This window comes from Amphiura filiformis, chromosome 17 (genome assembly GCF_039555335.1).
Source record: "Amphiura filiformis chromosome 17, Afil_fr2py, whole genome shotgun sequence".
NCBI lineage: Eukaryota > Metazoa > Echinodermata > Ophiuroidea > Amphilepidida > Amphiuridae > Amphiura > Amphiura filiformis.
This window is the reverse complement of record NC_092644.1, coordinates 31,619,355-31,646,308: the sequence shown is the minus strand read 5'-3', so window position 1 is coordinate 31,646,308 and position 26,954 is coordinate 31,619,355. Positions and strand designations below refer to the sequence as shown.

The following is a 26,954-nucleotide window of genomic DNA, read 5'->3' as shown; positions in this document are numbered from 1 at the left end:
TGTTAAGGTGGCTGTGTACTCTCAGACATGCATGTAGTAAAAGTGCAATAACTTTGTAATTATTCATGCATAAAACATATAAAAGTATACATTTTATGAAGGCAAGACATCAATAAATCTTAATATAAATACAGATTTGGGGTAAAAACAACAATTTTGAAGAAAATCACAAAAAGTGAGTTTTTGGCAATATTTGTTAGGTACATCATAACAAAAAACATTCTTTCCAAAATATTTTATTTTGTTTTTAGCTCAATCTTGAGGCTCCATTCCAAAAACGTTTTTTTATTTTTTGATATTGGCCTTATTTTTGAGATATTGACCATATAAGGCATCAAAATGAACTTTTAAAATTCAAAAACGCCTATTTGCACAAAATGATGCCCCAAATCGGAAATAGACCAAAATATAAAAAATGAGAAAACCGTTTCTTGAGTCGATCATGCTTTTTACGATGATCATATTTGCTTACCTATAGATGCTGTATTTATTGAGTTATCGTGTACCTAAATCGTCATTTTACCGAGAAAATGAACATTGAAATAATGGCCGTTGAAGTTTAAAGTGGTCACATTTTGCACTTTCATCGAATTTCACAGGAGAATGCGACAGTTTTCGCTTTTGTAACTTATATTACGTGAACATCGGGTAAATCCACAGCCCCTTGAGAAGTTTGAGCGAAATCCATTCATAACTTGATATTTAAATCGGGGAAAGAACTTGAAAAAACCCACATTTTATCAGCTAAAACGGAGCCATTTGACCACTAGGTTTTGTGAAATCAGTGCTTCCGTGGTGTTTCCATAAGATGCGCCACAAGCATGTAGATAAGCGTCAGCGTGTCGCGTCAGCGTATTTGTGCGTTAACAAATTGCGCGATACGCAACGCGATGAGTTGTTCTTGCAGCGTGTACCTTGCTGGTACAACAAAGATTTTCTTTCCTTTTCAATTTCAAACACGAAGTGGAATAGTGAAATAAAATCCTTAAAATATTGCAGTTGGAGTTTACAAATCTGGATTTTCATTCCTTGTATTTATAAAAAACATAACAAGGTACAAACATATCATAAAAAGTCAATTTTGAGAAAGAAACAATGGCTAGAGTACACAGCAGCGTTAAGGGATCTGGAATGAGCGTTTTGAGCGTTTCGACAGTATTTTTGTGGGACATGAGAGCATCAGACATATCGAATTGCATTCTGAATACGAAGAATGTCTTTCTGATATCAAATAATTTTCATTTTTGAAATTCACGATATAATACAAATTTTATGACAAATTATAAAAATGAATATTTTCACATTTTTGATATATAACAGTCCTGGAAGTAAATTTTATAAATCTAATGACATATTCTTAAATTGTATGTAGCTGGGAGGAAAAGCCGACGGTCAATTGAAAATTTTGACCTTTCATATCGAAGATATGGATTTTTCCCCAAAAGACCTAATTTTTTTTGGTGTTTTGGGAAAAAAAATCCATATCTTCAATACGAAAGGTCAAAATTTTCAATTGATCGTCGGCTTTTTATCCCACCTACATACACTTTAAGTATAAATCATCAGATTTATAAAGTTTACTTCAGTACTGTTAAATATCAAAATATCAATTTTTACAATCATTTGCCATAAAATGTGTATTACATTGCGAAATTTCAAAAAATCAAAATTATTTGATATCAGAAGGACATTCTTCGTATTCAGAATGCCATTCGATAATGTCTTATGTCCCACAATAAATACTGTCCAAACGTTCATACCCCACCCCTTAAGTTCACTGACGTAGCAATGAGAAAAAAGGCACTATATTTTCAATATGTGACCATCCACCACAAAGTGGTAGTAAAGTCGGCTCTAGATCATTTTCTGCTTATTGCAGATTTTACAAGAATGTACTTTCAGCTTTAAAATGACACCTCAACCATCTTCATCAGACATCTGGAAGTGAATTTATGGTTCATCAAAGGTCAAATTCCTAATATATTTTACATAGAAATCCATATACTGTTTTTGATTGTATCTCAAAATGGAAAATGCCGACTTTACGACCAGTTTGTGGTGGATGGGCACATATGCCATGCTTGTTCATGAAATAGGTCGGGTCGTCAGGTTCTTGATGTGTTAGTTGACTTTTCATAAAGATGATTTTTGCACCTGTTCAGTCCGATTGTTGGCTATACACTTGCCTGTACTGAAACAAAATGCCCCGACCAGCTATCTATGGTAACCCCCTTCACCAGGTCACATGTGCCTGGCCGAAGTTCCGTCAGCGTTATCTCCTAGATTTCAGCTATTAATCATAGATTGATATAGAATGGCATGCACACAGTTGGCCGCAACACCTATGCAAAGTATGTTTTGTGTATTACGTTACTGACGCACACCTTTGTAAATTTATGTGAGCATACGTTATGCCTTGATTAGGCAAAAAAAAAAGGTTCGTTTCAAAGCTTGCGCTCGCGTTTGTAAAATCCCACGATTTGACAAAAAACAAATCGGGAAATTTTTTTTATTTCAAAAAAAATTTATTTTTTAGTTTTTTCCAGAAAAAATCGCCTAAAATCAGACTTTTTTCTCAAAATACCATGAAAAAAAGTCGGGAATAAAAATTTTTTTTTTTAAATCGCATTACGCATTTGTTTTTAAATTTCTCGTGAGCTTTGAGACAAACCTTTTTTTTTTTGGCCTTATCTATCTCAGTAATGCATTGCCAACAACAATCATTTTCATATCATATTCAGTTCCATCAATCAAATCTTAATGTTACTTATCTCTTATCTATTTTTCAGGTGTTCAAGGGTTTTTAGATCTTGGTATTGATCCAGATAAACTCGTACTTGGAGTACCATGGTATGGCTACGACTACCCCTGTCTCAGTCTTAAGGTGGGTGTAGAGACTGTAAATAAATTCATCAGGTTTGCAGAAATTCAGAATACAAAGTTTGTTTTTCAAAACCAATTAAGGTTGGTCTGAACCCTGGAATTATGAAAACTTTCGGACCTCATAACTGCTAAATTATTAGTCTAAAGAATATAAAAGTATACATTTTTAGAATGGAAATGACTTGATGAATTCATCTGTGAGGTCCAATTTGGGCCAAAATGCTCATTTTTTGGAGAAAATCCCAAAAAAACGGGTTTTTGGCCCAAATTTTTAGTTAGCAGCGTAACGTAAAAAAAATTGTTTTGCCAAAAAAATTTTTATTAATTTTAAAAACTAGATAAAAATATCTAGGGACAGTTTTTTCATTTTTTGAATTTTGACCAACTTCACCAAAAATATTTGAAATTTGGGTAAAATCAGGCTTTTTATGATTTTTTGAAAATTTTGCATTTTTTGACCATTTTTGGTGCAAATTTCTCAAAATTGGTCAAAAAAAAAAAAACGGTCCCTAGATAATTTTATCTAGTTTTTAAAAATTAATAAAAAAAAAATTTTTTGGCCAAACAATTTTTTTGTTACGCTGCACTAAAATTGGGCCAAAAACCCGCTTTTTGGGATTTTCTCCAAAATGAGCATTTTGGCCCAAATTGGACCTCACAGATGAATTCAGCAAGTCATTTCCAGTCTAAAAATGTATACTTTTATATTCTTTAGACTAATAATTTAGCAGTTATGAAGCCCGAAAGTTTCCATAATTCCAGGGTTCAGACCAACCTTAAATACTGTGGGTGTAGAGAATTTGAAAAACTTAACCCAGGAAAAGATGTTCTCTTTTGGTTTACATTAATTTTTCCTAAAATGTCAAATATCCATATGTTCACAAATTTTAAAAGTTAACTCTGTATTTTAACTTTCACTAGTCAGCAATCAGCATGCATGATGTGAAAATCAGTTGCTTGTCTAACCTGCCCACAATGGCGTGGTCAGTAGGGAGATTTAATTAAGTGCACGGTTAGAAAAACCCAAGGCCATTACTTGCTGACTGATGTCACCATACAGCTTACTTTCTGCCCATATTTCTGATTTTTGTGTGGGGGTGTGTGCGTTTGTTTTTGCCAGCAAACAAGGACACACACTCGCACTTCACATTCAAACCGTGGACCACCCTGCAATGGGGAACCGTCCTCGATTTCTGGAGACCTGCAAATGACCGCTAATGCATGTATAATGTATTTGCGAAATATGACCTCTATCTGTATATTAGAAATAACGTCCGCTGTTGCTAGGTTAAATTCCATACACACAAAAATACACAAACAAAATGGCGGTTAACGGCCTCGGTATGTCGATTGAGTACAGATTCAGACGACCACGTTTGCATGGTCCTCAACAGCGTCCACGTTTGGAGGCGATTACATGTGTGTGTGTGGGGGGGGTAAGTTTGTGTGACAATTCCCCATAGTTGATTGCCATAGGATAAATAGTAATATTTTCCAATATATATATTTTATTTGTTTTCAGAAAGACGTGTGCAGCATAGAAAAAGTTCCATTCCGTGGAGTAGCGTGTAGTGATGCAGCAGGCAAACAAAAAGAATACCAAGCAATACAGGGGATCATGAGGAATAATGCTACTTCAGGAAGGATATGGAATGATAGCTACAAGGCACCTTATTTCAATTTTAAAGTAAGCGAAGAGGGGTCATAATGGGCTATTCCATTTAAAATCCACACTACCCCTGTGGAAGATTTAACTAAAGTCTTCCACAGAGGGAGAATGAATCTATATAAATAAAAGGAAGTCGCTAAATCTTGTTCGCGAATAGACTCAGAGATGATTTCACTTACAGCTCTGATTTATTCGTACATTGATCGGGTACATATTGCCATTAAACCATCTGAGGTTAATTTTTGCAAAACTATTCAATCACTATGGAAATAACAAAAAAAATGGTCGGTTGCTAGGCCTTTGAGGTCAATAACCTTACGGCTCAGGTCAAATGCACGCCGCTGATGGTGGCGATTCACGCACCCTGACACGCATACTGCGTCTGGGTTTATAGGTCGCCCGCAGAGGGTTGTCTGATGGTCTGAGGAGGGGGGGGTGGTGTCCACTCAGAATTGAACACTTGATCAAAATAAAGGCCTAGGCCTAATTGAAGCCATTTCGGGGACCATTTTTGTTTTGTCATTGCTTTAAAGTGTATACAGGTGTCCAAAAGAGAAGCCAAAACGGACACTTCTTTATACGCAGGGGGTATCAAGGGGGGGTTGAGTATTTGAAACAAAAAATCAAAATAAAGGCTCAATTGAAGCACCATTTTGACACTATAATAATTGTTATCGGATGTCCAAAACAAGCTTCTTATCAATACGCGGAGGGAGGGTGTCTGATGGAGGGTGCGCCGGGAGGGGGGGGCACTCGAATACGAAAGTAACGTACCAGTCCCTACCAGAGTATGACACTAGGGGTCTATTGAAGGCGATTATGGTCAAAAAGGGGGTTATTCAGTAGTGGGGGCCTCCAAGAAAATGTGTGAGAATGCTAAAATTCAGTGCCATTAACCGTAAAACATAACTTTCTGGGCAACGTTTTGTGAAAATTTGCCTTTTTGAAACTGAAATTGCTACAAAAATGTTAAATTTGTTCACAATGCGCGCAAAGCGCCTAAAATATTTGCAGATTTGGTGTAAATTTCTATTTAAAAAAGGGGGTCATTGGGTGTAAGCTGGTGAAAAAACGGGTCATTGGGTGACAGATTTGCAAAATAAATCTGAGGGATTGAGTGAGTATAACAACATTATCACAGATCTGGATATTCACTTAAATAAAAGTTTAGCTTCTTACATGACAGGAGCTAACATGATTATCAACATCTGATTATTGCTGCATGGATGAATAATCTACACCAAGACCAGTGGCGTACCGTGGCCGCCCCAACCCCGGGGGGCTGAAGAAGAAACAATTTTGGCGCCCCTTCCTTAACAGCCCGAAAAAGTTGACCCAATTTTTTTCACGGTCGTTTGAAAAAGTGAAGAGCAAAAAAAAAAAAAAGGATTTTAGGAGCTTGCGTCCTAAAAGCAACCTTTTTCAAAATTGTTTATGCTTTTGCAATTTTTGGCGCCCTTTTTCTTTTTTGCTAATTGCTTTGCCGCCTTTGGTTTTTGCCGCCTCTGTTTTTGCTGCCCTTAGTCTTCCGCCGCCCCTTCATTTTTGCCGCCCCCTACTTTGACCCTGGGGGGCAGGCGCCCCCAAAGCCTCCCCAACAATACGGGCATGAAGACAGCATGGTTATCATCACCGTTTACTAAACGCTCCCGTTTACTCAACTAGCTAGTTTTGAATAGAATAGACAATTGGATAACTTCCATATAAAATACTCACTCCAGTTGTGGAAGATAGATGTAAAGCCATAATACAGGGGGAGTATGGGTTTCAAAATGATTGACCCTGACTAATTATATTTGAAAAACATACTCCCCCTGTGGAAGATATTTCCAAAATCTTCCACAGGGGGAGTGTGGATTTTAAATGGAAGAGCCCAATGCTAGGTAAAAACTTTTCTGCCACTTGTCACTGAGCGGTGTGACGCTTTATCATGCCACTTGTCACTGAGCGGCGTGACGCTTTATCATGCCACTTGCAATTTGTGCAAGCGGTGCTGCAGCGGCATGATTATAAAAGCCAATGTTGCTGCTCAACACAGATATAAAATTGGATCGATTGAGCCCATATTTATTGGTCGAGCTATAAGTTTATAATATTGGACGAGACATAGTCGAGTCCAATATTTTAAAACTCACAGCGAGACCAATAAATATTGGGCGTAAAGCATCCAATTTTATCATTATTATGTGTTGGATCCAATATTTTCACACACTTGGATTCATCAAAACATAATAATGTCAAAAATTGTTTCCTGTTCCCGGGTTGACTTGGGTATGGGATGGTGGGTCAAAATTGTTTCACAGCTAGGAGTGTGTCATTTTTAAAAAATCCTGATTTTCAAGAAAAAGGGTAATTTATCTGAGCTTGGTAATCTTATTATTTATAGCCTTGATTCAAGGCTTCTGCCTTTTTCCTCTTTCTTCCTTTTTTAAAAATTACTTTACTTTTGCTCGAAATTGATCATGAAACATTACCTAATTGCTTATAGATCAATGTTTTTTCATGTCATTCTTGGATGTCATTCTATCCATGCACTGAGCATGCTGGTTTTGACCACAGAGGGGCCTGAGGGTTCATGTGTCTGACCATGGTCTGACCAGGCAGGGTTTCACTTCCCTGATCTAACCTAAGAATCCCTGCTGGCTGCTTACAATATAGCATCAAGCACACTGTATACAAGAGACAGGGTATTCTGACACTATTGGACATTCCCTTCAGTTTTGGCAGAGGCATGGCTGGATGGTGTTTATATGTTGTGTGGCCATGGTTTTAAATAGGTCTATATACCAATGGATATAAATGAACAATTGATAGAAAAAATGCATCAGTCTATAGAAAGCCAGAGGACTTGGAGCAAGTTTATATTATTTAGAGTAGTTTATCAAAATGTTTGTAAATTTGGTCCAAAAAGGTATATGTTTTATATGCAGAACTTGCTTTGGGTGCAAAATTTGGTGTAACATTTTCTTGTTTAGGGGGTATTGTTGTTGTTGCTGGAAAGATGAAACTCATTCAGGGTGTGTTTTGATCAAATTTGGTCACACATATTTATACTTGAGTGACTCCCCATAATGTACTCTGAAGTAAATTTTGACAACTTTGTTGGCAAAGAGTTTCAAACTACATGTGAAGTTTCCAGGAGGTTAAGGAAGTTTATACTTTTGTATCATATCATAGTTGAAGAAAATGTTGACTATTCTTTCATTTTATGTCACTTTTTGTACAGAATGCAACTGGCTATCAGCATCAGATGTGGTATGACGATCCCGAAAGTCTCAATTACCGAATGAAATTTGCCAAAGACAAGAAGCTGGGTGGAGTGGGTATGTGGCATATAGATTGCCTGGACTACAGCAATACAACAATGGTCAATGAAATGTGGGCAACATTTGATACATTTCTAAAATGATTTTTGTAGGACTATTCTATATGTTCTTTGTGTAATTTTAAATTACACTGGTCTATTTCTAGAAACACTCTTTTTTTTATTATTGTGTAATGCTGGTTTCATAGTGTCATGCCACTTTGTGGAAAACGCTTTGTGATTGCCGCTTGCAGATAAATCAAGCAGCAGTCACCAAGCGGTACGCTGCTATGTCTCAGCGGCTTGACTCTCAAAGCAATGATGTTGGCTAAAATAGTGTGCAGTGCCATACATCACAAGCAGCACCTCTCCTGAGATGTTCCTGATTTGATTTACAAGATGCTACCTGTCACTGCTATCGTTTCTGGTGTTACTGCGCAGTGACACAAATATCACCATTGAGCGGTAAAGCGGCAAGGGGCACGACACTATGAAACAAGCATAACATGAAATTTATAGTCTATCTATACACAGGACCTATATAGTATAATCATGCAAAAGTGAACTGGGCTTATGCACACAACCTGTGGGAAGTGCAGTGCATCATGTGCATCATATGATATGTACACAACACTTATTGTGAATCACTTGCGTTGTACCTACACTGTTAAAGGATGTCTCCGGCAATTACAACATTATGCCTTATATGTTAGAAAATTAATTATCAAGCACAAATCACATGGTTTTATTTTAAACAAAGTCATATTGACCATAAAAACGACTTAAAACAGCCGTCTCTCAACACACGATATATTCAAAATTCCCGGGCGCCGAGATTTTTGAGTGCAATGACGGCCCTGTAATAAAGGCTGACAACAATTGAGCACAAATAACCACGACGTCATTGCACTGGACAATTTCAGCGCTGGAATTTTGAATATCGTGTGTTGAGAGCCGGCTGTTTTTATTCATTTTTATAGTCAATATGAGTTTGTTTTAAATAAAACTATGTGATTTGTGCTTGATAATTAAGACACAATGTTGTGATTGCCAGAGCCATCCTTGAAGTATCAATTTCCTCTGTTATGATGTCTGCCTAATTGAAACTAATGATTGGCAGAGATAAACTTGGGATATTGCATCTGACATCATCGTTGAGGAGCATAGCAAGATTATGCACTCAATACTGTGTGTATGCCTGTATGGTGACCAACAATATCCAATAATTATATCAGGCCAATCAGCAAGACAGCCACTCGATCATAGCATGTTTCTACTTTGCGTGAGACGTGACGTCAGACACAACATTCCAAGTTTATCTCTGCCGACGATTATAAACTACATGTATAGGCAGCGTTGGCTAGAAAATTAGGTCATCTGAAGATACTAAATAAGGTGTGATAATATGCTATTCCAGTTGAAATCCATACTCCCCTTATGGAAGACATTACCTTAATCTTCCACACAGGGAGTATGAATTTCAAATGGGGTTACCTGAATGTGTGACTTGATTTGAAATCTACACCCACTGTGTGGGAGGTTAAGGCCATGTCTCCATGCATTTCAACTGAAATGGCCCAATACACAATAAACTGAAAAGGTGTATTGGTAACTGAAGATGAAACCCACATTTGGGTGTAAAATGTTGGGATGCCTTACTTGAGCATTACAAGCCGTATCAAATTGATTGTTCTTGACATATTTTCGGCAAAATATTGAAAATATAAAATCGATTTAATTTAGCATATAAATTACACTGATTAAAAGAGTATATAATTACTACTTTATCTGTTGAAGTGGTAAAATTTGCAATTGCATTTTGGAGATATTTTACTCTGAATGAAGGAAGGTGATACCTTGATCATGCCGCATATCAAGGAAAGTTTTAAGGCCTGGACTTTAAAAGGCAATATAAAGAGTATTTTATATTTTTGATATATAAGTATGTTTTGATTACTTTTTACATAGAGTTGTACTTAAAATTATGAAAGTGTATTGATATATGATATACACTCTAAAAGTGTTGATTGTCATATAACACTGGCCAACAAAATTTAACTTTTTTTCTGGTGACTTGGATTTAAGAGTTGTTTTTAACTAATTTGGGGTCACTGATTTCAAATATGGCATCAGTTTTTCCCTATCAGGTCAAGTTTTTTTCTATGACAAATGGTGAAATTTCATGAATCACTATTTAGAACACATATGTTTAATAAGCAAGGACAGGATGAGTTATACTTTATGCCTTTGCCATGTTTGTCTTAAAATATTGTACATGATACATGATGACTGATAAATACAGCTTTTAAGCTTTTAAAATAGCAGACAATCATACCTTCCCATGATGCTTTGCACCACATAATGGAGCTCTGAAACACATGGAATCTTGTATATTTCTACATGATTTATAGTCATAGAGTGAAAATTTGACGTGATATGCAAAAACTAATGCTATATTTGAAATCGGCGACCCAAAATTACCTAAAAACAACTCTCAAACCAAAGTCACCAAAAACTGTGTTGGGCAGTGTAATTGGACTCATTCTATTTGAAATCCTTACATCCCCTATGACCTTAATGTCCCACACAGAGGGTGTGAATTTGGAGTGGAATCACCCATTCATGTAGTCCCATTTGAAATTCACACTCCCTGTGTGGAAGATTAAGGTCAAGGATTAAGGGGTTGTATGGGTTTCAGCTGGAATAGCCCAATATGCTTTATTTCAGCTCAAGTTTGGTAGTGACATCAGTGCTTTACTGTGGTTGAGCAGCAAGTGTGCTCACAAATCACCCATGTATGTGTTAATGTATACAAGATCAAGTTATCATGTGCAGTTTGATACTGCAACCAGTGAAATGCACAGTACCAACCTTCAGTTGAAACAAAGTATAGGGGACAGAGTGAGTTCAAGATTCTAATATGTGACATGATCTGGTCCATGGGGCCAAAGGAGGCATTTTTGAAAATTGAGTTATTATAACTAATACCTTACACAGACATAAGGCTTTTATTTTCAGAAAACACAAAAAGTCTAGCATACTTGGTTCTGAAGTTGTGAAGTTTTGTGATGTCTATTTTCTTATGTATTTTATTGTTTTTACTCCATATTTTTGCCTTTATCTCAATTTCAAGTTTGCTACCTTTGGCCCCCATGGACCATGCAGATTGTGTCACATATGGTGTCTGCCTGACTTGGCTATGTTTTGAAGATTTGAGGCCATGATTTTGCAGGGCATGTTAGTTCATTAAAGTTCATCAAAATTATAATCATGCAAATATTAGAGGATTATTTTAATTTAGGTGGCATGACAAACAACATATTTTGCTTGACAGCATCACATCTGAAATATTGGCATCTTCTTTGCTGCAAAAACAATGTTGTATCATATATCATATATATAGGCAAGGGAAAGTATCACAATGGGCAGTGGCGTAGCTTGGGGGCAAGGGAGATACATGGCCTGGGCGCCATCTTAGGAGAACCAAATCAACCAATTCAGCTTGCCATATATCAATTCTGCACCCCTGCAAGTGGTGGAAGTCACACAAATTTCAACATAAATTGTCATTTGCGGTTTGCAGGAGAGTATTAAATAGCTCTTCTGGAGCATTTAAGGTTAAACAATATCTTTTCAGGCTTTGTCAGCTCAAAAAATATATTATCATCTTACACGTAAGAAAACATGCATACCAATCATGTGAATTAAAAAAAAAGTCAAAAAAATGTGTAAAAATGCCCATTTTAGCTTATTTTGTCACCTTCAGTCATCTCCTATTGTTCAATTTGTTTACCGATGCTTGGTAACAAATTTGATTGACAGGCAGTAGCTTGTCATCTGTCATGCGCAACACAATTATCTCTATTATAAAACATACTATAAAGATGTCAGCCTCATGTTAAATCGCCCGTCAAATCGTCTGCAGTTGCAAGCTCGACCGGCCCAAGACGCACTCGGCCTCAAAGACACTGCCCCATTGTAATGCAGCCAGAAAAACCCGACCGACCCTGTATAGTTTTTGAGGCCTGTGATTGGTTTGGTGGGGGGGGGCACCCAGGGGGAATCGGTTGGGGAACATCTCCAATTTTAAAATGAAAACCTTAGAATACTGACTGGATGAGTCGGCTAGATAATGGTACTCATTTAACATGCATGTGGTCAAATCTTTTATATTATTGAGAACACCTTTTCAAGCTTTTTCATGTCCAAAATTGATGAATTTTGATCCGTTATCGGACAGCATGTTATACTCATAATACTGATTGTGTCGGGTTTTGCGTTCAAAAACTCATCTCTTTTTCCTCAATGAATATTACCCAAGGAAGAAGTATGTAATGTGTATTAATGAACGATGACGTTTGAGATGATGCTATACTAGCTTATACTGATGTATATAGGCCTATGTATACTCTAATATCAAGTCATGTTTAAGTCTAAATGGAAGCAAATTTCGGTCAAAAGGTTTGATATGAACCTTTTAGCGGTATCCTTTGGCTTTATGTGGCTGTCGGGGTGGACTTGGGGTGGGGGTGCGGAGGTTGGTTGGGGGTGTGTGGGGTGTGTAGGCCTATGTATTTCCCTTGGGATAGGCCTACTATTTTAGTCCCAATTTGTAGTGACATCACTCTGTATGTTTAACATACCAAATTTTACAAATTATTATGATCACACAATGTATTCTTCATGCACATTAGTACTTCCCCCCCCCCCACATGGGCCCCCTCCCACATACCCGAAGGGGGGGGGGGTCAAAAATTTAATGAATCATTGTTTTTATATTGCCCATTATATATATCAAGTTCAGTCATGTAGGCCATGTTATTAGGCAACAAAAGAACTTTGAAGAATGTCTCTCATGTACAAAAGTATAGGAAACTGCAAATTTAAAACCACTTTTTTAGGGTGAAGGAAGCATTTTTTCAAAAAAAAGTCTAAAACAGGTTTTATGTCAAAAATGGTCTCTTTTGGGGTGCTAAATCTGCTAAAATGTTTGTTGTCCTGAAATTTTAACTAAAAGCACACTGATCGTCAAGGCCCATGATGGGGTGCCGGTTGGTGGGGGTGGGGTGGGGTGGTTTAGGCAGTGGATGCCAAGCACAAAAAATGATTAATTATTGCCTTTGTTGTTTGCTTCACATATATCAGCATCAGCCATATTGGTCATGTAGTAAAGCCAAAAACATTTTTAAGAGTGTCTCTTGTGCATAAAAGTATAAGAAACTCAAAACTTTAAAGCATGTTTTCTGGCAGAAGGAAGCACTTTTTATTAAAAGTGTAGAACAAAGCCAGGAGCTTTGAAATGTTCTTTTACCCTCTGAAATGGCCTTTCCTGTGGTGCTAAATGGGCAAAAAACAACTAGCCTCAGGGGGCTTCACCCACTTGACCCCCACCGGGGCCCTTAAGCAGGCCCCGGACCCCCGCCCGTGTTGGGCGAGAGCTCCGCTCGCTACGCTCGCTTCGCTTCGCAAGTTCAGGATTTTTTGGGGTCAGCCTGTACTGTGACATCTCTGAGTTTAGTCCCAATTTGTAGTGACATCACTCTGTATGTTGAACATACCGAATTTTACAAAATCTTCTTATCATACAATGTATTCTTCATGCACATTAGTACCCCCATGTGGGCCCCCTCCCACATACCCAAGAGGGGGGTCAAAAATTTGATGAATCATAGCTTTTATATTGCGCATCACATATATCAATTTCAGCCATGTAGGCCATAGTATTAGGCAAAAACAAAACTTTAAAGAATGTCTCATGTACAAAAGTATATAGGAAACTCAAAGCTTTGAAGCATGTTTTCTGGAAGAAGGAAGCACTTTTATTAAAAGTGTAAAACAAGCCAGGAGCTTTGAAATGTTATTTTTACCCTCTGAAATGTCCTTTTGGTGCTAAATCTGCAGAAACCATATAGCTCCCGGGGGGCTTCGCCCCCCTCGACCCCCACCGGAGCTTAGTCCCTTAGCGGGCCCGAAACCCTTGGCCGACAGCTCTTTTGGGGTTGCCAAAAATACCTACCGTATTTGCCAATTTGGTAAAATTTTTGATGACCAAAATGTAGGCAGTCATATCTGATGACCACAGATAGTTTGTTTACCCGGGTGTCAGTATTTTATTAAAAAATACTGATTTCAATACAATTTTAGTCTGCTTAGGGGGTAAGGTGTATCGGTGGTGGTTGGGGGTCATAAAATGCCCCAAAAAAAGGGGGGGGTGGGGTTGCAATTTTATTGCCCGTTTTATTGACGCCGACTTTTTATAAAGTTGGAACCCCCTCTTCTGAAGAAAATGATTCTTATTTCACACAAAAATAATAGGCCCTAACAAAAACAAAATAGTAGGCCTACAATAACATCATTAAAAAGTGAAGTTAGGCCTACTTCCTTTCCCATATACCCCATGATCGTACATCCCGAGGTACGATTGTTTTATGCTCGGCACTCGACCAATCATGTGAATGAGAGGGAAATTCGTAAAAAAATATAAAAGGTAGGCCCACCTTATGGACCCGGGCCCGTTAAAAGCAAAGCCGAACGTAACAGAGACCTTAGGCCTATCCGGGAGGCCTATAAAAGTGAGTCCGAAAAAAAAACCCGAAAGGGCCTTTTACGGGCTCCTCCGACCCTCCAAACTCCACGGCCAAACTGGACCCTTTACCGCTCCTTTCTCCCCCATTTTGGGATCCGTGCAATGGCCAACAGCAGTGTAGGCCTATAGGGAGTAAAGTTATCATTTGATCTTTTACAGGAGGCGGAGGGGCTTGATTTTTACACATACGGGCCTACATTATTCTCCTACCCCGCGCGCACCAATGTATTCATGAAACTCCCTATTCAGTACTATTAGGCCTAGGCCTATTCATTGAAGTTTTGCAATAATTTTCATGCTCTTTTGCTATTGTATTTCTTCTATGATATATTTTGTTCTTCTTTAATATAAAAAAAAATATACTTATTGCTTTACGTAGGCCTATTTATCTAATTTCCTTTATTGTATAGGCTATAGATTTATTTTAGAGAAAGGGAGCTCTCCAGTGGTGTATAGTCATAGGGGCATATTCCCCAATCGATCTGTCTTAAAAATTCCCGTAGGAAAATTGTCGAAAAACGGCTCGTGCCCCTCCCCCAATCAGACCCCGGTGCGCCCCCAATCATGGTCGGTGCCCCCCCCCCCATGTGATGAACCATACGCCACTGATCTGTGGCGTAGCGTCATAGGGGCACAGGGTAACATGCCCCCAATCAATCTGAAAATTTAGAAAATCCCATAGGAAAATTGTAGAAAAATGGCTTCAGCCCCCAAATCCCCCAACCAGACCCAGTGCCGCCCCTCCCCCATCATGTTCGGTGCCCCCCCCCCCAATATGGTGACCTACGCTACGCCACTAAGAAGAGAGGGTGCAGGAGAAAGAAGTGGAGGCGGAAGAAAACGGCATAGAAATTGGAAACAGTTGTTTGTCATAGTGGTGCAAATTGGTATTGGGTCGAGTTAGTCTTGGCCATGCCGTTAGTGTCACCCGAGGTCGTGACCTCTTATATTTATCGTATTTATGAAACGTGTGTGCCGGAGAAACATCTCGAGGAAATAATACAAAATTGTAAAATTTTCACCATTGTGCTGAAATCATGTAAGTATTTAATTGTTGGCTGCAATGTCACACTAATCATTAATTACCATGCCCATTGTGCAATCAACAGATTGAAAGATAAAGCTAATACAAATGATTTTGTTCACGTGTATGACTTGTCATGGCCGTAACCCGAGTCTTGAAATCCGTGAAAATGACAGCATTGATGTGACAAAACACACAGATATTTCATTTTTGACGAATCCTAGTAAAATTAGCATACCACGTGTGAGTTAAGAAGGTATCATAGAAATAATGTAGCTAAGAATTCTGGCGATAACATCAGACACAAAACGAATATTATTGTTGCAAAATGACAATAAAGTGGTACCAGATTTCACTCAAATTCTGTCAATGCATAAGCTTATAAAATGAAATTCACACAAGCTGTGTTTTAAATTGATAGGAACATTATTATATTGACCTGTTTATAATCTGCAGGCAAATCGAGAGAGAAATCGGGGCTTGTGTCAATAAATTATGGCCTCTGTCACAAAAATCTTCATGCTCATGATACGTGAACAAAATTGAAACACTTTCAAAGTACATTTGTGTATGAGCTAGATTAATAAATAATAATTAATAATAATGCTTAGAATGTTAGCTTCGAGATGACCTATGATTTTTAGGCCTACGATGTTTAAAAAAAAAAAAAAAAAAATGGTTTAGGTGGCTGCGTAACAGCCAATTTGAACCTAGAACCATCCAAATTCTGTGTAACCTTAAGGAGAGCTGTTTTAAAGCATTTACAATAGAATGTAAGGAGAGAAGGGTTAACCAAGGAGAGCTAAAATCACTCTCCTATATCAGATTTAAGGAGAGCGCAATTGCTCTCGCTCTCCTCAAGAGGCAGTCCCTGCATTTGAAAGACCGTTTTATGACCAAAATTAAACTTGATTATAACCAAAAATAGTAGCGCAATTCTGCAAATATTTGCACACAGAGTGTGCAATTGTTTCAGGAATGGGGGTGTGCTATTCTGTATCCTTTTCCCATGGCCCACAACCTCTAGTTAATTACGCCACTGACAATGCCTGGAATAGGTAAGGTTTTTCAGAATAGCTTTTATTTTGATGGAGAATTTCTCTGAACACAGTGGTTCATGAGCGTATATAATTGGTTTGTTTCTGTGAGTTTTATTTTGCAGCTATCAAGAAATGACCATCAGAATAAAAATTGTTAAAAACAATTGTTGCTGTCGTTGTAGGTAGGTTTTTTATATTTATTTATTTCAATTTCACCTGGTTATGTTCAAGCTTTGAGCTTGTAAATGAGCAATTTCAGTTGAAATTCATACACCCCCTATGAGAGACATGTCCTTAATCTTCCACACAGGGGGTGTGAATTTCAAATGGGGTTGCCTGAATGGGTGATTCCATTTGAAATCTACACCTCTGTGTGCAGTGGCAGCACCAAGTCAGAGGTTTTGGCCTCCAATAAACTCAAAAATGTCCACTTGACTCTATTTTTCGCGAAAATTGTATGTTTTGTGTCCTCCCCCGGGAATTCACTTTGCCTCCTCAATGCCCCTTGGAAACAAATTCTGCTGGCACTACCTGTGAGGGAGATTATGGTCATGTCTTCCATAGGGGTGTATGGATTTAATCTGAAATAGCCCAATAGTACAAATGTAATGATGCAACTTTTGGAGTATTTCATGTTGAGTTTGACTCAATCGCTATGAGTGTTTTTTTTATAGGGGAAATATGTAAGTTGGTTATCGGGTTGTGGGCTGTATGGATAGGAAAGCTTAAGAACTAATACATATGTAAATGTTTTGTTTGAGTACTCATTATATAAAGTATCTAAGATACAACTATATATTTTCTAAGCAGCATTTCTGATTTTATTAAATAATACAAATACATACTGTCATACAATCAAAAACATATTGTAATGAAACTTATTTACACAGATATATTGAACTGTAAAAACATATAAGCAACCGTGTTGAACATATAGGCTGTATCAAAATGATTGTTCTCCACCAGTTCTCCATCCATTTTGGTGTTTTTGAAATACCAGCTACTTGCAAATCCTTCATTGGATCCTATTGAAATGACCAGACTGTGATATACCGGGTGTCCCAAAAAAAGGTTACATGTAGATTTTTGAAAATAATCTAAGTTAATGTTAACCAATATAAATATCCTTTTCATGACATAATCTATGTACCCTCTACTAGTACCACTGAGAATGTCAAGTTCACAACCGACGTACTTAGTCCGCATTCCACACATTCCTGAGCAAGCTCTTTACGTGACATAATGCAACACGAGGCTCAATATTATGACCGTCATAGCCACCGTGCATTTGGCGGGGCACTTGAGTAGGCACAGCCATAGCATGACAGATGCAGTGTTTTAATCTGACATACAAAGAATAAAACTTGTTCAGTTTTATTTCAAGAGTTCAATCAGAAATGTAAAAGCAAATAGCAGCGATTTCAAGTCAACAAAATCCAAGCAATGCCTAAATGCAAAAGATTGTTATTCATTTCACTGTGTTGATGACAGGAGATACAGCGTGTAGAACTGATTTCGCCAAAAACGTGTTCTTCTCTAATGACCACCTTCCTGTATTTGTCACCACCAGTCCACCAAGAGTCAAAAAGCTCTAAAACTGATTTATTTTCAGTGTACAATATTAAATTTTTCAATATGTTTCTTTTTTGCAATAAGTCCAATAATGAAAAATAAGAGAAATATAAAAAGTAATAAAGAAAAATCTCAAAACAAAGATGTGCTTGTGTTCAACATGCGTTGCGCGATATTGTGTTGGTTAGCCACTCTTGACACCCCTGTCATCTTGCGCTCATAAGTTAAGTTGCTTTTAAGACACAGAATTGAAACTTAGCAAACAGTTACAAGAAGGATTAAAAAATAATATCTGAAAAAATGACATTGTTTTGTTGTACCATCACAAAATGCGGTTCATTTTCTACATGCAACCTTTTTATGGGACACCTTGTATATAGTGTGAAGTATCTAGGTGGTACGTTTGGCAGAAGCACATCTTTTTTAGAAACACCAAAAATGGATGGAGAACAACCATTTCGATACAGCCTGTATATAATTGAAGACCAATTTAAAAAGACTAGTTTGCATATGACGTCCTGACAACCAGACCAAAAATGCCATACTGCGCAGGTCAGCAACCAATCATGTCGCGCCTTTGCCCTGGCGTCATACGCAAACTGGTCTTTATAATTTCAGTCTTCAATTATAGGTACAATATCATCTCACTAAACTAAGAATCTATTTGTACTCTGAAAGGAAAGAAAACCAAAACTCTGAAATCTTATAAGATTGTTTTAATCTAATTTAAAGGAGTATTTTTTCCTCTGTAGTATCTGTGAGTATCCACAAAAAAAGTTCCAATTTTGTGTTTACGTGATTGTGTAGTTTACATCGCTCCTTAGGCCACTGTGCTTTATTTAGTTTTGTTCTGTCAACAGAACATAAATACAAATTTGAGGATATTTTTGCCAAGTGAATGAATCTACACTTCCTGTACATGGTTACCATAATTCAACATGTTTTTGTTCACACTATTTACACAAAACGTATCTCGGGTTTAAATTTTACTTGCGTAATAAGAAAAATCTTTTGATACCAAAAGCTCAGTTTTGATGAAGAAAAGCGGGTGATGAGGCTGTTGATTGGGTCAAAGTCCTTAAGGGAACTGGAATGAGCGTTTCGACAGCATTTTTTGTGGGACATGAGAGCACATCAGACCTATCGAATTGCATTCTGAATACGAAGAATGTCTTTCTGATATCAAATAATTTTCATTTATGAAATTCATGATATAATACAATTTTTATGACAAATTATTCAAATTTGATATTTTTCACATTTTGGAGATATAACAGTCCTCGAAGTAAATTTTATAAATTTAATGATATAGTCTTAAAGTGTATGTAGCTGGGAGGAAAAGCCGACGATCAATTGAAAATTTTGACCTTTCATATTGAAGATATGGATTTTTTCCAAAAAGACCTAATTTTTGTTGGTGTTTTGTGAAAAAAAATCCATATCTTCAATACAAAAGGTCAAAATTTTTAATTGATCGTCGGCTTTTCATCCCGCCTTACATACACTTTAGGTAAAATCATCAGATTTATAAAGTTTACTTGAGTACTGTTAAATATCAAAAATATCAATTTTAATGATTTGCCATAAAATGTGTATTACATTGCTAATTTCAAAAAATCAAAATTATTTGATATCAGAAGGCCATTCTTCGTATTCAGAATGCAATTCGATATGTCTGATGTGCTCTAATGTCCCACAATAAATACTGTCCAAACATTCATACCCCATCCTGTAAGGTGAAAAATCTGGATAAGAGAATTATGTCATTCTGCATCAATTAGTACAATGTGGTTTAAATAAGGAAAATAGGAAGGTAACAAATAAGTATTGGCCTATACTGATCTGTCATCTTGCTACCAAAATGAGGTTCTCCCTGCAAATGCGTACTACAACTACATCATTGCTTCTGCACACATTGATGAGTCCAATTGATAGCTATCTCATCAATGCTCTCTTGCAAGATTACACATATTTGCTTGCTGCATAACAGATGGATTGAACATCATCTGTATCAATTATTAGGATCTCAAGTTTGGAAGCCTTTTGAGGGACTATCTCGCCGATAACAGCAAGGCAATCCTTGACAAGAGGAGTGCATTGATTGTCAACCGTTACCGAGATGTCAAGTCTTCTGAGCTTGGGCAAGTGATGCATATGTTTGAACACAGCATCAAGAGCACTATTTCCAAGATGATTCATACTGATATCAAATCTTGAAAGGTCTGGCAAATGGTGGAACCGTTGGGCTAGTTCACAAACACCCGAGTCTGTGATTTGTGAATCTATAAAACGCAAGTCGTTTAACTTTGTGCAGTACTGCAGTTGTTTGGCTAGAGACACTATAGCCATTCTGATTGTGTTTGTAGATAGTATCAGAGCTTGTAAATTGAAAGCCTTTGGAAGGAATCGGCTCAATATTTCAATGTGCGCTTCCTTCAGGCAAACACTCCTTAGAATAAGCATATGGAGGTGAGGGGTCATGATGTGACCGATATGACTCACAGCACTAGCAACATTGATGTGAATAAAGGAAAGCTCATTGATACTACTTTGTATTGCATCAAAGAGCGACGCTGTATCGTTAGCACTCGCATCTATGTCTCGTAGGTAAAGATTTTTGAGATTTTTCAAGTTGCTAAGCAACTTGACCATGTTGGTGCTAGTAAACGTCACTTTGCTGAATGTGATCGCCCCATATTTATGCGCATGAGGAGAGCTGGATAAGTGACGCAAGAGATTATCAATATCAGCAGGTGCACGAAGCTCGATTTTGAACATTTCTGATGAAGCAGCTAGTTGCTTACCAAGTTTATCAACAACAGTTTTGTTAGCCACAGATCTGTCACCGTAATTTTGCTTTGTTTCAATACGGACAGTCCGTATGCTAGGCATGCATGAGATTGTATCCGGAATAACGTCCAGAGAGTCGATAGGATGGTCATCAAAATCGACCGTCTTGATGCAATGCAGGGTGGATAAGCCTAAGGGTGTCTTGACAAAGTGGTGCAATATGGGTAAAGTTTGAGGATGGTAGTTTCGTATTTCCAACGTTTCAACCGATAACAAAGGTTGTATGGTCCTTGTCAGGTCATCGTCCTTGCATTGACTTTCATACAACAAGGTGAGAATTGCAGTGATGTCAAATTCATTATTAAGACTATAACCTATTTGGATTTTTGATGCTTTATTTGGACCTTTACCCATTGTGAACAGCTGAATTACATTTTCTAGGATTGATTCAAACCCAGCGTTGTTTGCGCACCCGCAACAGAACTTTATCAGTTCAATCTTACTCAGAAACAGACCCCAGGTGTTGATTCGTTTCAAAACGCCATAAAATTGATCTTTGTCTTTGTCAAATAAACTAGTCAAATATGTCGCTGCGCAATATTCTTGGAATGATTTATGAAGGAATGTAACGGTGCTGCGTGTGTTCAACTTTGACCTCAACCTCTCCTTAGTGAGTATGCCCATTTGGCATCCTATTTGAAATAAGGAAGCGTCAAAATCTTTGTCGTGGAATGTCAACTGTTCTTTCTGGATGTTTTTCTTTGGGAATAATCCTGTCAGCGCCACGCTACCCAAAACTTGTAAAAATTCGGTGAATTGATACATAGGGTGTTTGGGCATGACCTTTTCTACTTTGTCACTGTCATCATTGTCACTGTATTTGTCATTGCTGTCTCTGTCATTGTCACCTTCGTAATCATCGTCATTTTCATTTTGGCTGCTTAAAATTTCCATTGACATACGCTGCTTTCCATATCTGACACAATGCCTCCTCCACAAGAACAAAGCAAAATTCTGGTAGAGTTGGGACTGGGTTTGTGGCAGAGTTTGATCATCTTCCCACAATAGACACAACAGCATTAGTATTACTGGTATGGTGGATAAGGAATTCAGCAATTCTGACTCTTGTAATCTTTTGTAAAAATTGTCCAATTCTTCAGCAATTTCTGTCTGCCCTGAAAAGAATTTTGTTATATACAATCTAACATTGGCTGGTGAAAACCCTGTCAGTTTTACAGAGATGTAATACGATTGGTACCTACCCAGGCTTTCGTACGGACGGGTCGTCAAGATCACAGGACATTCCCGTAACTCCTGGAACATTATGATTCTTTCTATTCCATTTTCTTCCCCAGAAAGGTTTTTATCCACATATTCATCAAAACCATCCAATAAGATCAGAACTTTATTTGGATTAGATTCAATGTATGATCGAAGACCTTTCTTAGGTACCTTGGTATCGTCTGCTAAAATTTGTTCAAAAATGGCATCAATCAAATTACATCCCTTCTGTAGCTCACGTAAACAGATGATAAAGACAAGTTCGAACTTTGCAAGTGGGACTTTGCCTTTCTGCTTGAGATTACTATATGCAAACATACCAATAGCACATACTACTAACCCTAATCCTAACCCTAACCTTAGCCATATTTCTAAACTTATCCCAATTAGAGCTATCAACAGACTCACTACATCGAGCGTGAGGTATGTAGATTTTACAGTTTTACCAACATCATTCTTCTGTTTGGACCAACTGTATGCCAATCTTGTCAGCAATGTTGACTTGCCGCTGCCTGCTAAACCTTTCACAAGTACCCTTGTTGCTGGAATGCCTTCCGATGTTTGGAGACTCGCCAAATCTTCATTGTTGTCCAGCACCGATGTACCACTGTTTGCTGTTTCTTCCAACTCCAGGTTGACATAGATGTCAGCTATTTCTTTGGTCTCATCATCGCACCATGGTAACAGCTGGACCTTGCTTAGTGTATGTTGGTAAGATGTATGCAGTTCTTGTTTACAGATGTTCAAGTCAAATGCATAATGTGTGTTACCTGATGACAATAAAATGGGTTTGGAATAAAATTTAAACATCACACTTTCTTCCACTGATGGACAATTTGCTGGTTCTTTGTAACCAGATTTACCTTTGCTTCTATGTGGTCATCCAGTTATAACCCCAGGGGGGTACTCAAGTTTGGTTTTGGTAGGGACATGCCGCTGAGAATTTGAAAGTGGACCCATAAATATACCAATTTTTCAGGAAATTTGGACCCATTGATATACCAAAAGTCAAAATTTTCGGCCGAATTTAACCCAAATTTTCCCAAAATTTTGGGAAAATTTTGGAAAAATTTTGGCCAGATTAAAGAAAAATTGGGCTATTTTCCGAAAAAATTGAGAAAATTTTGAAAAAAGGACCCATTCATAATATACCAAAATAGGCTTTGAAAAAGGGGTCATAATAAAGTTGATATACCAAAAGGCTGAAAATGCTACCCATATTTGCGGCACGTCCCCGTATGGTCATTTGTACTGAGAACCCCCCCCCCCCGGGTTATAACAAATTAATATAAATTATATTATCAGAGGAAATGGATATCCTTATTGCTCTAGTATGTTAGATGTTTGAACATCAAACATGAATAAACTTGGAAAATATTTCCAATATAGGGTAATCAAAAGCTATTCACTTTTTTCAAGTTGTTAGTACAATGCAAATAAGAAGTGGAATAGGCACAAAAAGAAACTCGTCAGTTATAGTCATCCTTGCTGTTCAATAACCTGATCATTTTGGATTATTCTGAAAATACATTTTGTTAATTGGACTTCGCTTTCTCATTTGACACCCTAGGCCTGTTTGTTAAAACCGAGCAAGAATTGACCAAGATATATGCCTCTAAACCCTCAAAAGTTGCAATTTCAACGATTTTCAATGGGAACGCATTGTCGCATGGCACAGCACCACAGACCAATCAATAAAGCACACAATGTAACTGGTACAATTGAATTGGAGCGGGATTTTACATGTTACAGTTTGTTTTTTATTTTGCACAAATTCATAAAAGCATACTAAATAAAGAATAAAATCATAAAATCCAAAAGATTTCTTTGTGGTTAAAAAGCATGTCCATATCATGTTTAAGTCAGTTATTGCACTGTTATGTGTCCTTTTTGGTGTAAAACAAAGTCAGTATTTTGAGAGGGGCATCATCATAAATTCCGTATTGATCAGTGGTCAGTGGTCACAGTCAACGCCCATTTTTCGTTAAAATTGCAACTTTTGATTTTGGGGTTTGGGGGAGCATATCTTGGTCAATTCTTGCTCAATTTTCACGAACAGGGTGTCAAATGAGAAAGCATGTATTTTCAGAATAATCCAAAATTACAGGTTGTTAACAGCAAGGATGACTATAACTGATGAGTTTCTTTTTGTGCCTGGTGTATTGGTCCTTTGTTGAGAGCACAGGAAAACATCAGTCAGTTCAAATAACTATTTTATATAAGAGGCATTATCTGTTATTTTGGAGAATTTTTTTAAAATGTTTGCCACGGTCAAAAATGGATTTCCTTTAAACTTTCATATTTGATGCACCTTGACCTGAAACAAACACACATGTGATAAATTTCGGAAAAATATCCCAGTTGCCATGGTAACAGGCAAATTTCAATTTTAGGCCTATTTTCACAATTTTTGCATTTTTCAGCAGTCAAATTGTCAAGTTTTGAAGCCAGTGTTACTAATATACACAATATATATATACTGTTTTCTTTATAAGGTATGAATAGGTCAAACCTTAGATGCCGCAATGAAAATATAAAAATAATCACCTGATGTCAGGGTGGGTTATACCATTTATTTGAAATAGGGGTGTTTTTCAATTTTTTCAAAGTATGAAAATATACCAACTTTGTATAGCTCATAAACCATATGGTAGTGTTCCGATTTCAACATCGACCACAGCATATTGAGATGATACATTGGTCGTATGAAAAAGTTACATTTGAGCTTGGGGAAAACACATATGTATATACAGTGTTGCCAGACATTTTCCTATTTTTCGAAATTCAACACAAATCTCACCTTAAGTTAAATGATGTGAAAATGAAACATCATCCTTTCAAGGAACATTTATTAGAAAGAGAGTTTTTATTCATATCAAATTTGATCAGTTATAATAGTCAGTGTTGTTCTAAACCACATGGGTGTTGCCATAATTGGGGTTTAATTGTGATTTGTGGATATTTTCAACTTTTTACAAGTCATAAAAATACCAAAATGCATTTCTATAATAAAGAAAGAAACATCGACCTTGTCATGTTGAGATGATACATTGGCCTTATGAAAAAGTTATTTTGATCTGGGGGGTAAAACATCAGTTTATACAGTGTTGCCAGATATTTTCCTATTTTTTCATGATTATTTTATGATGAGGTCGATGTTTCATTTTCACATCTTTATTTTTGGAATGCATGCCATTGTATTTTGGCATTTTTGAGACTGAAAAATAGCTGAAAAAAACTGAAAAAAAAAAGCTGAAAAAAGCTCAACATACGGAAGTTGAATTTTGAATATATGTGATAATATCTGGCAATACTGTATAGAAGGAAATATTTTCCGAACTCAAATTAAAAATTTAAATTCACATACTAAGTGTTCTTAGGTTAATTTTAACCTTAATATTATGTTCATTCCACAATAAGTTTAAGGATGTGTACTATTTTTAAGACTTGTAAAAAGCTGGAAATATCTAAATTGTCATATTAAACGCCAGCTATGGCAACACCCATATGGCTTAGAATAACACTGACCATCCCAGATGATCAAATTGAATATGAAATTAACTTTCTTTCTAAAAAGATATGTTCCGTATGAAGGTGAAGTTTCATTTTCATATCTTTTAACTTAGGGCGAGACTTGTGTTGATAATAAGGCCAATCATCTCAACATGACGAGGTCGATGTTTCTTTCTTTATTATAGAAATGCATTTTGGTATTTTTATGACTTGTAAAAAGTTGAAAATATCCACAAATCACAAAATTTAATACTACGGACAGATAAGAGGCAGAGCGGAGAAGAGGGATGTGAGCTAAAGGGGGAACAGTGGAAAGAACAGAAGGATAGGGGACAACAGGGGGGTGCAGCAAAGAAGAAGTTGATTAAAATGAATTAAATTAAACGACTGATCAATCGGTAATAAATTAGGGAGTTGGTAAAATTGTTCGCAATAAAATTAAAACTTGGACGGTGGTGACGCATTTGTAAAATTGTATTTATTTACAAACCGCGAAAGACGGGCGACCGCTAGTTGCACAAAATTGCAGGGATGAGAACCAAAAAATGAGTTTTAAATGCAGTCTAACCTCTTTTATCCGGCCATGATGGGACCAAGCACTGTCCGGATAAGTGAAAAATCCGGATAAGTGAATTACATGTAATTGTGACAACAAAAGATTGTGCTAATTATGGGATAATAGCACAAAAAGATGGCTTTAGAGTGCTTTATGCAACATAGATATGTCATTCTAAGCATTCAGAGCATGGAATTTAGGTGTTGAATCATCAAAAACATATGTTTTCCTGTGAAGATTTCACAGCCGGATAACAGAGATCCATATAAGAGAGGTCCGGATAAGAGAGGTTGGACTGTGGCCTAAATGAGACACCAATACAAAATGTACATTAACATACAGCCCATACAAATAATTACATTTTTGCATGATGGGGGGGGGCAAGCAATGCTTGGCAAGTCAAAATGGGGGCCAGCAATATTTGTTACACCATTTTGGGCAGTTTTTATTTTACACACTATGAAGGCATAGTAAAGCACTGTATACAAAATTGGGCTCGCCATAATATAGCATGTGTGGAAAAGATTTTTTGTACACCAGAAGGGGTGCAAGCAATTTTGCCACACCAAATGGGGGTTGGGGGGGGGGTACAACTGGTAAAATCTGTCATTTGAGAGCTTAGTAGCAAATGTATAAAATATAGCAAACAAGTTTATGCATGAGTTGATTTAGATTTGTTATGGGTTGTGTTTAACCACATGAGAACTACCTGCCGATTGGCCAAAATGAATAGTTT

The 26,954-nt window shown here is 37.1% G+C and overlaps 2 protein-coding genes across 2 annotated transcripts in view; one reads left to right on the top strand and one right to left on the bottom strand.

Annotated features, from left to right (window-relative positions):
- LOC140137631 (di-N-acetylchitobiase-like) overlaps positions 1 to 18,787 on the top strand; it is a 32,688-nt gene extending 13,901 nt beyond the window's left edge. Inside the window, exons 5-8 of the mRNA XM_072159368.1 lie at positions 2,790 to 2,884; positions 4,406 to 4,570; positions 7,779 to 11,473; positions 16,209 to 18,787. Coding sequence (XP_072015469.1) covers positions 2,790 to 2,884; positions 4,406 to 4,570; positions 7,779 to 7,961 — 443 coding nt within the window. The 3' untranslated portion in view covers positions 7,962 to 11,473; positions 16,209 to 18,787. The remainder of the gene's footprint in view (positions 1 to 2,789; positions 2,885 to 4,405; positions 4,571 to 7,778; positions 11,474 to 16,208) is intronic.
- A 1,253-nt stretch (positions 18,788 to 20,040) lies between these two features.
- Positions 20,041 to 22,959, bottom strand: LOC140137142 (NLR family CARD domain-containing protein 4-like). The gene has a single exon (XM_072158796.1). It carries the CDS (start codon positions 22,957 to 22,959, stop codon positions 20,041 to 20,043), a length of 2,919 nt encoding a protein of 972 aa, XP_072014897.1.
- Positions 22,960 to 26,954: the final 3,995 nt, after the last annotated feature.